General features: G+C 40.2%; 3 protein-coding genes and 1 pseudogene across 3 annotated transcripts; 3 read left to right on the forward strand and 1 right to left on the reverse strand.

Moving 5' to 3' along the window:
- On the forward strand, positions 1-951 carry LOC109436927 (olfactory receptor 52B2). The gene has a single exon (XM_019715807.2). It carries the CDS (start codon positions 1-3, stop codon positions 949-951), a length of 951 nt encoding a protein of 316 aa, XP_019571366.2.
- A 1,772-nt stretch (positions 952-2,723) lies between these two features.
- Positions 2,724-3,401, forward strand: LOC109436928 (putative protein SSX6; the record flags this gene model as incomplete). Its single annotated transcript, XM_019715808.2, has 1 exon — positions 2,724-3,401. A coding segment is annotated over one exon (678 nt), but the record flags the coding sequence as incomplete, so codon positions are not given.
- A 4,844-nt stretch (positions 3,402-8,245) lies between these two features.
- Positions 8,246-8,973, reverse strand: LOC109436929 (olfactory receptor 52H1; annotated as a pseudogene).
- A 5,628-nt stretch (positions 8,974-14,601) lies between these two features.
- LOC109436940 (olfactory receptor 52B6) lies at positions 14,602-15,612 on the forward strand. The gene has a single exon (XM_019715821.2). It carries the CDS (start codon positions 14,602-14,604, stop codon positions 15,610-15,612), a length of 1,011 nt encoding a protein of 336 aa, XP_019571380.2.

The raw sequence follows: 15,612 nt of genomic DNA on the forward strand, positions 1-15,612 counted from the left end.
ATGTCAGCTCCCAACTATTCCACTGTCAATTATGATATGTTTGTTCTCACTGGCATCCCTGGCCTGAAGGAGCTACACATGTGGATCTCCATCCCCTTCTGCCTGATGTACCTGGTGGCTGTGTCAGGAAATGGCATCCTGATCTGTGTGGTGGCAGTGGAGCGCAGTCTTCATAAACCCATGTACCTCTTCCTCTCCTTGCTGGCTTTTTGGGATCTAATTCTATCTACATCCACAGTACCCAAAGCCCTGAGCATCTTCTGGTTTGATGACGTCAACATCTCTTTTGGTGGTTGTGTAACCCAACTCTTCTTTATGCATTTTGCCTTTGTAGTGGAGTCAGGCATTCTCTTGGCCATGGCTTTTGACCGCTATGTAGCCATCTGCTACCCACTGAGGTACACCACCATTCTTAGCCTTGGTGTCATTGGCAAAATAGGGGGCACTATAGTGCTCAGGGGTTTTGCAACTGTTTTCCCCATTGTCTTTCTTGTGAAACGCCTACCCTTCTGTCGTACAAACATCATTGCCCACACTTTCTGTGAACACATGGGGCTGGCAAAGCTGGCTTGTGCTGATATCACCATCAATATTTGGTATGGAATCTCTGTGCCATTACTCAGTGTTATGCTGGATATGGTGACAATAGTCATCTCCTACATGCTTATTCTGCAGGCAGTGTTCAGGCTGCCATCCCAGGATGCTAGGCTGAAAGCACTCAGCACCTGTGGTTCCCATGTCTGTGTCATCCTCATGTTTTACCTTCCAGGGGTTTTCACTGTCATTGCTCAGCGCTTTGGCCAAAAAATCCCCAAGCATGTCCACATCCTGCTGGCCAATCTCTATGTTCTTGTTCCTCCCATGATGAACCCAATTATCTATGGAGTAAAGACGAAACAGATTCGTGAGCGAGTGGCCCTTGTGTTTTCTTCAAAAGGGAAGTGTTGTTGAGGTTGCCTGGATCTCATGGTGGTTTCTTACAGGCAAGAAAGAAGGGTCCTATTAGGAAAGAAAAAACATAGCTGCCATTTAGGACAGGCTCTATTTGCTATGAAATTCGTCTTTTTTCATTAGATATGGATGATCCAAATTGTATAAGTCCTTTATTTCAAAGGTAAATAGTTTCTTAAAAATATGTGTATTCTGTGTCTATGAGTTTTTGTTTCTTTGTTTGTTTGTCTTGTTCCTTTGTTGCTTTCAGTTTTATATCCCATATGTCAGTGAAGTCATATGGTTCTTGACTTTTTATGTCTTATTTTGCTTAGCATAATAATCTCAAGATCTATCCATGTTGTTGTTGCAAATGGCACTATTTCATCTTTTCTTATGGCAGAGTATATTCTATTGTGTATATATGAGGTCTGTCAATTAAGTTTGTGAACTTATTGCAACAAGTTGCTAACTTTTTTTGATATCAGAGGGATTATTCATTATGAATTTGTACCAACTGGACAGTTAACCATGTTTACTATTTGGAAGGGCTGAAAAGGCTGCGTGATAAAGTTAAATGTCCTGAACTTTTTGGCAACAATTCATGGCTCTTGCATCACGACAATGCACCAGCTCACACAACACTATCTGGGAGGGAGTTTTCAGCTGTAAACATATAACTGCGTTGGAACACTCTCCCTACTCGCCTGATCTGGCCCCCAATGACTTCTTTTTTTCTCTGAAGAGAAAGGAAATATTGAAAGGAAGACGTTTTGATGACATTCAGGACATCAAGGGTAATGTGATGACAGCTCTGATGACCATTCCAGAAAAAGAGTTCCAAAATTGCTTTGAAGGGTGGACTAGGCTCTGGTGTCCGTGCATAGCTTCCTAAGAGGAGTACTTCAATGGTGACCATAGTGATATTCAGTAATGAGATATGTAACACTATTTCTAGGATGAGTTCACAAATTTAATTGTCAGGCCTCATAAACTACATCTTTTTTATCCAATCATTTATCGAAGGACACTTTGGCTGTTTCAGTGTTTAGTGGTTACTAGAAGGTAAGCGGGCATGGGGGTGGTAGAAGAGTGGAAACAGGGTCAAATATATGGTGATGGAAGGAGAACTGACTCTGGGTGGTGAACACACAATGTAATATATACATGATGTATTACAGAATTGTGCACTTGAAACCTATGTAATTTTGCTAACCATTGTCACCGCAATAAACTTTAATTTAAAAAGTGTACTCACAGACATACAAACTAGTATTTTAAATGTACACAAGTTTTTCAGTATTTAATGATAATATCTCTATTTCTATCAAACAAAAAATAACTTATAAAACGCCTCTCCTTCAACCACTATTTAAATTTTAGATCTCTATGTGTATTCCCCAACAGCTATGATGAATACAAATTAGAAAGAGTGAACATCAAATTGGTATACAAATAGGGGAACATAGAAGCTCTCCTTCTAGCTCATCTTATTCACAAAAGACCAAAACAATCTTGTAATACAAATGGGAATACCTGATGATACTAGGTAGCACCATCTACACAAATGAAATTTTTTGCTGTAAGTACATGATTTGGAAGGATTTTTAAAAAGGACTAGCTAGCCACTTGGAGAAGATATTCCTGGCTCTGGAGCCTGGGTGGTAGGACAGACCCCACTCCTGCCTCAATTTCCTCTGTATTACCCTGACTTGCAGTGGGCCAAATCCACTTCACTAACTATTCTGAGTGGTCGAAGGTCCCTGGGTAACTGAATTGCGGGTATTCATCTCTGCGGGGATCGACCCCTCACAGACGCCTCACTTCTGAGGATCCTTGGCCTTGGTTCTGGAGAGACTCGGGCTGTGTCCCTGGGACATCGCACCATTCCCAGCGCCATGGACAGAGGCAGCTCCTTGGCAAAGAGCCACAGGGAGGATGTTCAGAAATCACAGGAGAAATATGAGGCCTTCAATGATATTTCGAAATACTTTTCTAAGAAAGAATGGGCAAAGCTGGGAGACTTACAGCAAAGAACCTATGTGTACATGAAGAGAAACTATGACTACATGACTCTTCTAGGTCTCAATACCAACTGCCCATATTTCATGTGTTCTCCGAATCAGTCAACAAATGCTCCTGAGAGTGATTCTGATGAATATCAGAGCCCCAGGAATCAGGATGAAAATCCGCAAGAAGCTTCCTCTGTGCAATGGATAAAAGACGAGAAGGAGATGCCCATGGAGCCGGCAGGGGAAAAAAATGATATGATGCCACTACCAGTAACGCCTGCCTCGGAGCCGGCTCCGAAAAAGCTGTGTACCCCAGGAGAAGTGAGTTCCTCTGGTCAGGAGACTGAGAAGATGTCAGGACCCAGCAAAGTGAAGTTTAGTGTCTGGGCCCACAGGCTGCAGGAAAGAAAGAACCGAGTTGTATATGAAGAGATTAGTGACCCCGAGGAAGATGACTAAATCCAAGAACCTGGTGGCCTTTCATGAACATATGCAAAGCTGTGAACCTCTGGCCATCAGGCCTCCAGCAAGTGAAAGAAAAGTTCACCGCCGTGAAACGCTAAAGCACGATGTTTCTCACTGTGCGTCTAATATTCTGTCAGGTGTTCATGTTTCGTTGATGACCAACACATATCCCTAAGGCCTATTTCTGCCTGTGTGTCCAGGCACTTACCTCAGGAAACAATTATTTTCAGGTGTCTCTGCACAGAAGAGCACTGCTTTCCATCTCCCCACATGTGACTCCCCAGGGCAGTTGTGGGAGACTGATTCCAGACATTTTTTTCTCTGCACTTACAGGCTCACTTCTCTCTCTCTCTTTCTCTCTCTTCTCTCTCTCTCTCTCTCTCTCACACACACACGCACACGCACACGCACACGCACACACACACACACACACCACACATCCCACAAAAACAAACATAAAGCAAAGACAGACACTCACAGACGGTACAACTTTGAACATATCCGACCTAAATTCAGCGTGTAATGGACATGCACCCCTCCTTCTGTTCCTTGTTTGGCAGCTGCTCCATGGCACAATACCCTATTCTGATGCTCTGTGTCAGTCGCTGGCAGTTAATAAACACAATTTTTGCCAAAAAAAAAAGGACTAGCTAATGAAAGTGTTTGTGTGTGTATATATAAACTGCCTGGGATGCTAGGTGGCCTATGCAACCCTCCTAATTTGCAGTTGAGCGACCTTCTTTTGAAACTCCTTAACATCTATCTCACAGGGTTGTTATATGAGGACTCACTGAGAAAGCCGATGCTAAACCGCGTTAGAAATTACAAAATTCTGTACAAATGTGTTGTGTCTCTATCGTTAATGTCATTATGTTCCCTGGTATGAGCTTTCATCCTCCTTAAGGTGAAAAGTTAAGAACAAAACTAAAGCAAAAACCCTGACCTTTGTCTATGGCAAAGTCCTTCTAGCTCCCTCCTCCTTTCTTTTCCTACCAGGGCTCATCTAACTACTGTGAAGTCACCTCCCACAGCTTTTCCCTATGAGATGTGCACCTACTTTAGATAGAAGATAACAACAAACAGACACTATTCAGGTGCGAGTGCTCCATCTGCACTGCCCAGAATCCCGGCAGCCTGAGCCAGTCTTGCACTTCACATCCCTCAGAAAGCCCTGTGGGAATTTTACTGTATTCCATAACCATGGAACTTGTTCTTGCCAGCTGTCTGCTCAGATTTCTGGCATTTTGTGGAGTATAAAGAAAATATTTTTGTGTTTTTCCTGAGTTGCACTTTCTGAATAAATTTTGCCAAAATCTTGGGATCCTGGACTAAGACTGAGTTTTGGGAAGTTAATTTACAACTATAGTTAGTGAGATAACTATAGATAGTGAGAGAACTCCAGAGACATTTACCTAACTCCAGAAGAATGACAACATGGTTGGGTTTTAAACCTGGAGACAATGTTCTTATCTTTCCCCTACAGAGATTGATTTCCCATTATTCTCCAAGGAAATTTTCTCAGAAACTGGAAGGTAAGGAGAGGAGTAGTCTCTTTAGCTTTTCTAAGGAGAGGAAACACATTTTTATTTGTTCCTTGACAGTAAAACAGATTTCACATCCATAGGACATTTGACCTGGCCTTCATTATATAACCCTACAGATAAGAATTGAGTTTAGGGAATCACGTGATTATTATTTGCTTTTTAAGTGAATAATGTGAATATGTTCCTCATCCAGAACTTGGTGTGCACATTCAGGATAAAATTGATGACACGAATATTTAAAACCCAACACAAACTCAGTACACACTTCCAGTATAAATGCTCTTCTGCTTCCATAAAACTCAACCCTATAAGTCTTGGGTAATTCCTGGCCCTATGCTTATTGCTGTCTCTCCTTCCCATTCTATTCTCTGTAGTCACACAAATCCATATACCTAAAAGGGCCTATATAAATCACAATACGTAATAAAGTAATGTGTTACACCCCCACCACCAACAATAATACTACCAAGCTTAGGAATACAAAGGATCAGTAGAGAAAAAGATGACCAAAGAGACTTGAATCAGAGTCCAGAAGAATTAGAGCCGACAGAGTGGCTGAAGCTCAAGTGTAGCCATATAATGTATGAGGTCATGGCCTGCGCCACACTCAGGCCTATGAGTCGGGCTTCAAGAGGTTTGATGGTTGCTGGAGGGTAAGGGGGCAGGGTGGTGATAGATGAGGGTAAACGGGGGTCAAATATATGGTGATGGAAGGAGAACTGACTCTGGGTGGTAAACACACAATGTGATATATAGATGCTGTATTACAGAATTGTACATCTGAGACCTATATAACTTTACTATTGTCACCCCAATAAACTTTAATTTAAAAAACAAAACAAAACAAAAAAACATGAGTAAATAAAAAAATAAATACATAAATAAATTTTTATTTAAAAAAAAAGGATTGTAGCCAGTGGTGTGCTAGTGAATGTTTAACTACTGGTTTTGGGGGGGGGTTATTTGTAGATTTGCTGATTTCTAAGATATAGATATTCCCTCTGTGGCTAATTTCAAGCTACTAATATGATATTGACCTGTTCATAACACTTCTGAAAATTTCACACTTGGCTTTCACGAGCTAGTTTGAACAGTCTCCAGCTCACCATTTGTTGTCGCTTTTGGTAGGCCTGGCACACTGGGACTAGAATGAGCTCTAATATTGTGGTTTTGGTTTAACCCAGAAAGTATGCAAGAAAAAGAGATCTCTGTGCTAGAGTAGTTCTTCCTCACTGAGAGGTAAGACAGTAAGTAAAATCAAACAGACTTATTATCTGTATGCACTTCATTTATTATTTGTATGATATAGAGCATATTTAACTTTTTTATTAAGGTAAGACTCACATAATATAAAATAGACCATTTTATCCATTTAAGGTGTACAATTTAGTGGGTTTTAGTACATTTATAATGTTGTGCAACAGTCACCATTATCTAATTCCAGAAGATTTTCATCATCTCAAAAAGAAACCTCATATTCACTAAGCAATCCCTCCCATTTCACCCTCCTCCAAACACCAGCAACTACTAATCTACTTTCTGTTTCTAAGGATTAGCCTATTCTGGACTTTGACATAACTGGGATCATGCAGCACGTGGCTTTTTGTGTCTGGTTTCTTTCACTTAGCATTATAAGATTCACCATGTTGTGTTATACATCAGAACTTCATTCCCTTTTATGGATGAATGATATTCCATTGTTTGGATATAACTGATGAATCATTAGTTGACACATGTTTGATATAAGTTGTTTCCACTTTTTTGGCTATTACAAACAACGCTACTATAAACATTCATTTCCAAGTGTTTGTTTGGACATCTGTTTTCAATGTTTTTTGTTATATACCTAGAAGAAGGATTGTTGGGTCTTATGGTAATTCTGTATTTAACTTTTTGAGGAACCAACCAACTGTTTTTTACAAAGGCTGCACCATTGTACATTTCCACTAACAATGTATTAAGTTTCCAATTTCTCTATATCCTCACTATTTTACTTTTTAAAAAATTATAGTCATTTAGTGGATATGAGATATAATAAAAAGGGATTGAAAAATCATTTCCCATCATTTTCATTCCTACGCAAGTTTAAACTAAGCTTCGGATTCCAGAGGAAATAGCGTATATGAAGGTCCAGAAGGAAAAGAGAACATAGTTTATTTGAATAGCCAAAAGAAGTACAGGGTGGTTGTTAACATAAAAAGTGTATGAGGGAGAGAGTGAGAGGGAAGGGGAGAGTGGAGTCAGTGGACACCAAGCAATAAGTAGTTAACACAAATCGGGCCATAAAAGGCTTTAAAGATATGTTAGGATGTTTGGGGTTTATTCCAAACAAAATGGGTAACTATTAAATGATTTAAATAGAGGACTAACATGATCTAGGTTGGAGTTTTATGAGACAACTCTAGTTTCTGATTTAAAAAAATGGATGGGAGAGAAAAAAGTTTAGAGGCAGCAAATTCCTAAATGAGGCTGCTAAAAAAATCCAGGATAAAGAGAGTGTGATGATCATATTTTAATGTGAAACATGTGAATAAATAGAATGATATTCAGAAGACATAACCAATAGTAAATTAATTTTTAAATAATTAGAGAAAATAAATAAGATAAGGTAAACAAGCTTTGACATGGGAAATTAGTTGAATTCCATACCATTCAGTAAAATAGCGTATTCAAGAGAATGTGTTGATTGTGAGGAAAGAAAGAGAAGATGATAATATTTTTGAACATGTTGATTTTGAAGTTTCAGTGAGATATCCAAGAGGAGATAACAGGTAGAGAGTTGACTAGGTGGGACAGAAAAACAACTGGGAGTAGGGCTTTAGACTTCAATAACCACCAGTATACAGATTGTTATTGAATTTATGAGCTTACCGTGTGTTAAACAAATTTAACCCCACAGTAAACCTAAGAATTAAGTGCTATTTTTTCTTTTATTCTGAAAAGAAGAAATTGAAATAGGATAAAAGGACTAAAGGAAGAGTAAAAATTTTGTGCATTTATGTTTTTGATGGTAGAAAATCATATATACTTCCATCTGATGCCTATCATTTTCTTAGGATTTGAAAAATCCTGACCTCTCTCCCTCTAATTCTATAAATAATTTTCTCCAACACAACTGAGGTCTTGAAATCCATAAGAATTGGATCCGTTATTGTAGGATTTCCTGCTATTGATTTACATAAGAAATTCTATTAAATCAATATGATTATTGACTTCCCATAATCTTTTTCTCCATGTTCTCATCCCCAGGTCACTGCATCCCTTTAGGAAAGAATTAGAGGGATGATCTTGTCCCTAATCCGTTTTGTTTTTATACCATAAATAATGGGGTTGTGTGCAGGAGGGATTGTGTGCAGGAGGGCTTGCCACATAGAGGATCGCAAATGTGATATGCAACGTATGAGAGATGTTGTGGCCAAAGCAATGAGTAAGGACGGAGAACACGGCTGGTGTGTAGCATATGAGAATGACACTAACGTGAGAACTATGGGTGCTGAAGGCTTTCTGGTGGGCACCTCTGGGTGGAAGGTAGAAAACAGCACAAAGAATGAGAGTGTAGGAAATACCAATGAGGATCAGGTCCAAGATAATAGTCATTATGGGCACAGCAAAGCCATACCAGATATTGATGGAGATGTCAGCAGAAGCCCTATTTGCTCACAATATGTGTGTGAGATGATAAGTGTCCTGCAGAAGGGCAGACACATTACCAGGAAAACAATAAGCAAAATGGTACTAAAGCTCTGACCAAAAATGCCCACTATGATCTTGAAATCATTCCAGGTGTCAAGACACTAGTGTATATCTCAAAGGGGAACAAATGACCATATAATGATCAAATGTCATGCCCAACATGATGGCTGAGTCCTGTAAAACCTGAAGTGGAGGAAAAAACAACCAGATGAGGCAGCCAGGAATATGATTATCTGAGCTTTCAACCACAGTACGCCAAGTGTTTTGGGGACACATGTGATGCATAATATGAAGTCTGCAGAAGCCAGCATTGAGAGAAAGAAGAACATGGGTACATGGAGTCTGTGATCCATAGTGATGAGGTAGAGAAGGATACCACTGTCTGAAAGGGCCCAAGGTAGATCGTACAGAAAGAAATTTCAATCCAGATGTGAAACTACTCCAGTTCTGGGATCCTCACCAAAATGAAGGAGTCTGGATTGAAGTTTGTCAATTTCAACGTCGCCATCATCTTGATTGTCATTTCCTGAGGACAAAAATATCCCATTTGATTCCTGGGACTGACTGTCCATAAATTCCCTTTAAGTCTTTTCCACAACAAGGATCCCTCCCTTTCTATCACCTAACACACACTAGAAAAAAATGCAATCTACCTCCTGTCACAACCTCTAAAGCATTTACCAAAAGCTGCCAAGAGACCTCAATTAAACCAATAATTCCCCATCTATAGACATTACCATAACTATATTGTTACTATATTGGAAAAATATCCCAACAGATCTATGACCTTGGAGGATATTGGTCCTTTATTGTCAACTATAATAAAATTCCAAGATTCTCTTGGCCTCACCAGTAACTCAGTTTAAGATTTCTCAAGGATGTAAGTATTGAATATCCTACCTGATGTGAGTCTTACTAAGGTATCTATTTAAAGAAATAATGGGGGCCATGTGTGAATTAGAAAACCTGCATTTTTTAATGCCAGTGTATCATTAGGACTCCAGTGAACCAATTTACTACATCCCAGAATTTACCCCCACCTCTTCAATATATGGAAGAAAGTCTCTATCTAAACATTCTTCTGTCAATTCTCCTGAACAATTCTCCAAGACTCATTATCTTCTTCCACCTGCCAACTTCCTGATCCGCTTCCCCCCTTCGCCATCACAGCATTCTCCCACTGCTGGAACATAGTGATCTGAGAGTTGACTGTGACTCTTTGTCCTCCTTCAGTCCTTATATCTCATCTGCCAGCTCTTATGATCATTTTTGGAAATCCTTGTTTGATCTGCCAACTCCATTTCTTCTTCACTTCTTCATCTACTTAAGTCATCTTAATCACTAATTGAAGCCATAGAGTAAGAATTTTAGTGCTTTCAACACCTTGAAAGCACTTCTCTTTGTTTCAGGCTGCCAGATTGCTCTCTTGAAAAGATGAAAACTTTCAGGCTAGGAGCCTCTGTGTTAGTGCTGACTACCCCTCATCCTTAGATGCTCAGGGTATCTATCAATGGATCTATCTTATCTGGCTCTATGCCAAAGCATATCCCTGTGTGCCTTAGATTTTTGTGTTGAACAGAGACATAGTTGCCTAAGTGATGGAGAAATTTGGAGCTAAGGAAGGGAAGGATACACAAAGGGAGGAGAATCTCTGCTCCCGAAGGAGAGGAGGGAATTAACACCATATGGGGCAGGGCCTGAGATTCAATTCCATATTAAGGAAGTCTAAGCTGTGTATGAAATATTAAACTGAGAAACTGTGAGTCTGAGAAAGTGGCATTGAGGAGGTAAGTCTGGGTCAGATATTTTCAGGATGGAGAGGTTATAAATATGGAGGAATGGATGGGGAATGGGTACCAGATGCGTGGATAATTCTATAGCAATGTTCAAGAAGGTGTGGAGGGCTGAAGGGAAGAATTGTCTAGGGTGACTGGCATGAACTGTGTTTTCCTGGGGAGTGGGATGGAAGAAGGGCAGTTTAGAGGGTCACTTTCCAGGTGAGAATGGAGAGCTTGCTGAGTAAGTGATCCTTGGCTTTTAAGCAGGATGCAAGAATCATAAGTGATACACAAGTTCTATCCTCAGACATTGAGGAATAACAGGAAAAAAAGGTATTCTACCACATTTGGGGGACAACTTATAAAGGGCAAAGTTCCTGGATGATGCAGTCAGGTGAAGGATTCAAAAGCAGATGGAAAAATAAATTCACTGGAATAGAAGGCACAGTTTTTCTACCCTGTTGAATTGAGAGACTAGGCATTTTTCCAAAGATGACAGAAGCATGAACCAACAGGCAAGGGAATGAGCATATAAAGAGTAGAAGGTCTGAAAATGGGGGGGGGGGGGGGCAGCCAGAGAGTCAATTTTAAGTGCTCTTTGGGGTTGCTCATGCGTTTGGGGGGGTGGCAACATCAATGGGTGCCTGAATAGGAGTGAAACCAGAAGTCATATGGATAAATGATAAGGACGTACTGTGAACAAAAGTTGCCTTGGAGGTTGATTATTGAAGCGCAGAACTGAAATTGAAGAAGAAAAATTATGCAGGTGCTGACGTGACTGACAAAGGTGGGAACATGTAGTGGAGGGTGTGCATGATGAGTGATGCTGTGGAAAGAATGAGCACAACAAATGGCACGGACTACAGACAAGAAGAGAATGTGAGGACAGATCTATGATCTTAAACCTGGGATTTTTATGATGAGTGTGTGTCCTTGACAGTGTGAACTTATGTGGCTGAGTGAGTGGGAACTTACCTGTTCAATCATTTTTTAGTTTAACATTCACTATTACATATCAACTCTATCCCAGACACCAGTGCTGATCCTTAGGGAGCTCATATTATTAATATATTGAGGCTGAAAATATTTCAGTGTGATAAATACTAGAGAGTGAAATAGATAACTACAGGGGAACATTGGAGAACAGGGGAAGCGCATAACCCAGCTTTGAGAAATGAGGAAAGTTGTCCTGAATGAAAACTATAAACTGGCTACATTAAAAGGGAGGATGGAGTGGATTGTATAAAAGAACACAGAGTAAGAAGAGCAGGTTCAGAGACAGGCATTTTGTCCAGTATTGGTAGAGAAAGCAGAGTACTGTGTACGTGACTCTATCAGGCAATGGGAAATTATTATTTATAAGTAGCATGCTCAAAATCATCTTTTGGAAACATAATTTATATAGGGAGGCTGGTTAAGAGATTGGAAAGACTGCAGGCTAGGAGGTCGGTTGGGAGATCTTTGGATAGTGGATTTGGAGCCTGAAAAACAATATAAATGGCAAATACAGATTTGGGAGGTGGGCTAAATGAAGCCACAGCAAGTGACAAGGTTGGCCAGGGAGAGTGAAGAGTGAGGATAGACTAGAGATAGACCAACAGGAAGTACCAACAGTAAACCATCCAGCAGGGACAAAGGAACCAATTAATGAGGACTGAAAAGGGAGGCCAAGGACTAGAGAAGAACCAGTGGAGGGCAGAGAAATCAAAGTCAAAACAAGTATTTCATGAAAGGCGTGAGCTTAAAAGAAAGAAGAGAGGCAGAACAGGAGGCAGTGAGGCAGGCTGGCAGAATAAGATATTTTTATTATAGCTGTTAATTTTTTGTTTGCTTTCAAGGTTAAAAATATTTGACTGTTCATCAAGAATAAAGATCTAGGAAATTAGGAGAAACTGAAGATAAAGAAGAGAGGGGATAATTGACAGAACAAAGTCCCTGAGGAGGTACAAAAAAAAGGGATTCAAATAGGTGGGGAAATTATTCTTGAAGATAGACATACATAAATACATATACACATACATATATGCTTATACCCTTATGCATGCATATATACACATACGAATACAAGTATATATATATATATATATATGTGTGTGTGTGTGTGTGTGTGTGTGTGTGTGTGTGCATGTGTGTTGTATTTGTGTGTTTGTGTGTGTGTTTTGTGTGTGTACCTAGCTTGTTTTAAAATAATTTAAAATAAGGACACAAAAATAATGGTAACTATGTGAAGTAATGGATGTGTTAATTAACTTGATAGTGGTAATCATTTCAAAATATTTTATGTATTAAATTATCACTATCAATTATGCCTCAGTAAAGCTGAAAATTTTAAATTAAATTAAAAAAACAAACTACAGATTTACTTTGAGGGAACTGATATTTTAACAATCAATTTGGTCTTCCAATTTGTATACATGGTATATATCTCCATTTATTTACATTTTTAAAAAAATCTCTTCCAGCAATAGTTTGTAATTCTCAGTGTAGAGGCTTTGCAAGTTTGGTTAAATTTATTTTTAAGTATGTTATGTTTTTAACATACATTTTGTATGCTTGTTTGTTTATATTTTAATCAAACCTTTACAAATTTAATTGTACAGGTTTTTTGCTGCTACTATAAAAAATAGGATTGATTCATATTGTCTTTGTACTCTCTAAATAAATAAATAGATAGATCTATAAACAAAAAACTTAAAGGAACTTTCTTGTGCCCAGATGAAGTAAAATATAGCTATAACAGTGGAGACATCGAAACGCAGAAGGGACATTAACTCTACTTTCTCTGAGAGTGGAGGAAATGAGAGAAGGATGATGTGGAGATAAGATAAATTTACAAGACTGGATTAATAATATAAGTTGTCTCCTGATAGTCCTGCAGTCTTAGATATGTGGTAGGAGAGAAGTTCTGTTGAAAGGGTGGAAGAGGAATTTGGGTGGTGGTAAAAGTTCTATACCATTGTGAGAATAATTTAATAGGACTGATGAGAAGTCAGCTGGCCTGGTGTGTACTAAAGACTATTTGTATGGCTGTATCATTTTCTTCACATCCTGACTGAGTGAGCTGAGGAAAACACTGGTTAGAGTTAGCTGAAGCTGAAGCATTTTCATGGAGAATGCTGCATAAAGCAATTAGGACTGAGACATTCTTGGTCCTGGCAGAAGAGATGGACATGTAGACTAGATTCGGAAGAAAGTATAAAAAGTTCTTACATCAGAGATTCACGAACTTGAGCATGAATCAGAATCATCTGGTGGCCTTGAAAAAACAAAAATTCTTCCTTCAACCCCAGAGATCATAATTCATTAGGTGTGTGGTAGTGTCCAAGATTTTGTGAGTTCCCTGATGATGCTGGCCTGGGGACCATATTTTCAGAAGCATTATTCCATAACTTCCTTCATGTTCTGGGTGATAATCCCACACTTCAGAGGCACAGGGGTGACTCAGGAAGCACCGACCGCATATTTTAATAAGGCTTCCACAGACAAATTTAATTTAGTACACCAGCAGGACACCAATTATGCTCATTTCAAAGATCAGAAAATTGTTACTCAGAAAAGAATGACTTATCCAAAATCACAGTCTGACAGTGCAGATCTCTGACCCAGGTTTTTCACACCTTGTGCAGTGTTCTTCCTACATGACATAGTTGCCTTCACTGCCTCCTTACTTGTCAAAGCATCTGTAACTGAGGGAAAAGAGATGTGTGGTGTGCAGTGCCCACTGCCCCCAACCCTCTGCTTCCACATAGTCTGTTAAGCAGAGGCAACTCTTCTCTGGTGCAGGACCCCTCTGTGCATAGCCTGAGGCTTTTTCAGAGTTCATTACAGTTCATATGCCCATAGAGATTATAGAGATTGTTTTTTTATTTTTCTAGCTATTCCTGCTTTCCTCAGAACCCATGGCAGTGCACTGAGTCTGGCAATGTTTTCAAGCCTTGTGATGCCTGAAAACCTTAGAGCTGTATGGAGAGTCTCTGAATAAGGACACAGAGCATGTCTGTGGGCAGGGCCTGTAACTGTGCACTTTGTGCAGAGCTTGTGTGTGATTGTCTGTAGGGAATATACCTGTGTGCAGAGCTCATAATGGTTGTAGGAACTGTGTGTACACACCTAGTGGCTGTTTGCAAATCTTTATGTGTATTATGCTAATGTATACAAAGTCTGAAGCTATTTTCCCCCATGACACGGGTGAGGGCTCTGCAGAAAATCATGGCTCTCTCATTTGCCAACAGCACAGCTGCTGTGAACAGCTCTGACACTCGCATGGCAGGCTGCCTCCTCACTGGCATTCCTGGGCTGGAGCACCTACACATCTGGCTCTCCGTCCCCCTCTGTACCATGTATGTAGCCGCTCTCATAGGCAATGGCATTTTAATTTGCGTCATTCTCTCCCAGCCAAGCCTGCATGAGCCCATGTACATATTCCTGTCCATGTTGGCCAGCACTGATGTCTTGCTCTCCACTTCCACGATGCCCAAAACACTGGCCAACTTCTGGCTAGGTTCTAGCCACATTTCCTTCAATGGCTGCCTCACCCAGATGTTCTTCATCCACTTCCTCTTTGTGGCCGACTCTGCAGTCCTGCTGGCCATGGCCTTTGACCGTTACGTGGCCATCTGTTCCCCTCTGCGATATGCCACCATCCTCACAAGCACTGTCATTGGGAAGATCGCTGCTGCCACACTGACCCGCAGCTTCATCATCATGTTTCCATCCATCTTTCTCCTGAAATGCCTGCACTATTGCCGGATCAACATCATTGAACACACATTTTGTGAGCACATGGGCATAGCCCGTCTGTCCTGTTCTGATATTTCCATCAATGTCTGGTATGGGCTGGCAGCTGCTCTACTCTCCACTGGCCTGGACATCATCCTTATCGCTGTTTCCTACATTCACATCCTCCTAGCTGTTTTCCGCCTCCCTTCTCAGGATGCCCAGTCCAAGGCGCTGAGCACTTGTGGCTCTCATGTCTGTGTCATCCTACTTTTCTATGTCCCTGCCCTCTTTTCTGTTTTTGCCTACAGGTTTGGTGGGAGACGCATCCCACGCTATGTCCACATCCTTCTGGCAAACCTCTATGTGGTCATTCCACCTATGCTCAATCCCATTATTTATGGAGTGAGGACCAAGCAGATTTTGGAAGGGGCTAAAGAAATGTTTTCAAATCTTGCCAAAGAATCTAAATAA

Source organism: Rhinolophus sinicus, linkage group LG06 (genome assembly GCF_036562045.2).
Source record: "Rhinolophus sinicus isolate RSC01 linkage group LG06, ASM3656204v1, whole genome shotgun sequence".
Lineage (NCBI taxonomy): Eukaryota > Metazoa > Chordata > Mammalia > Chiroptera > Rhinolophidae > Rhinolophus > Rhinolophus sinicus.

Bases quoted from the DNA above. Each gene is read 5' to 3' on its own strand.
- LOC109436927 (XM_019715807.2), top strand. From the start codon at position 1: ATGTCAGCTCCCAACTATTCCACTGTCAATTATGATATGTTTGTTCTC.
- LOC109436940 (XM_019715821.2), top strand. From the start codon at position 14,602: ATGACACGGGTGAGGGCTCTGCAGAAAATCATGGCTCTCTCATTTGCC.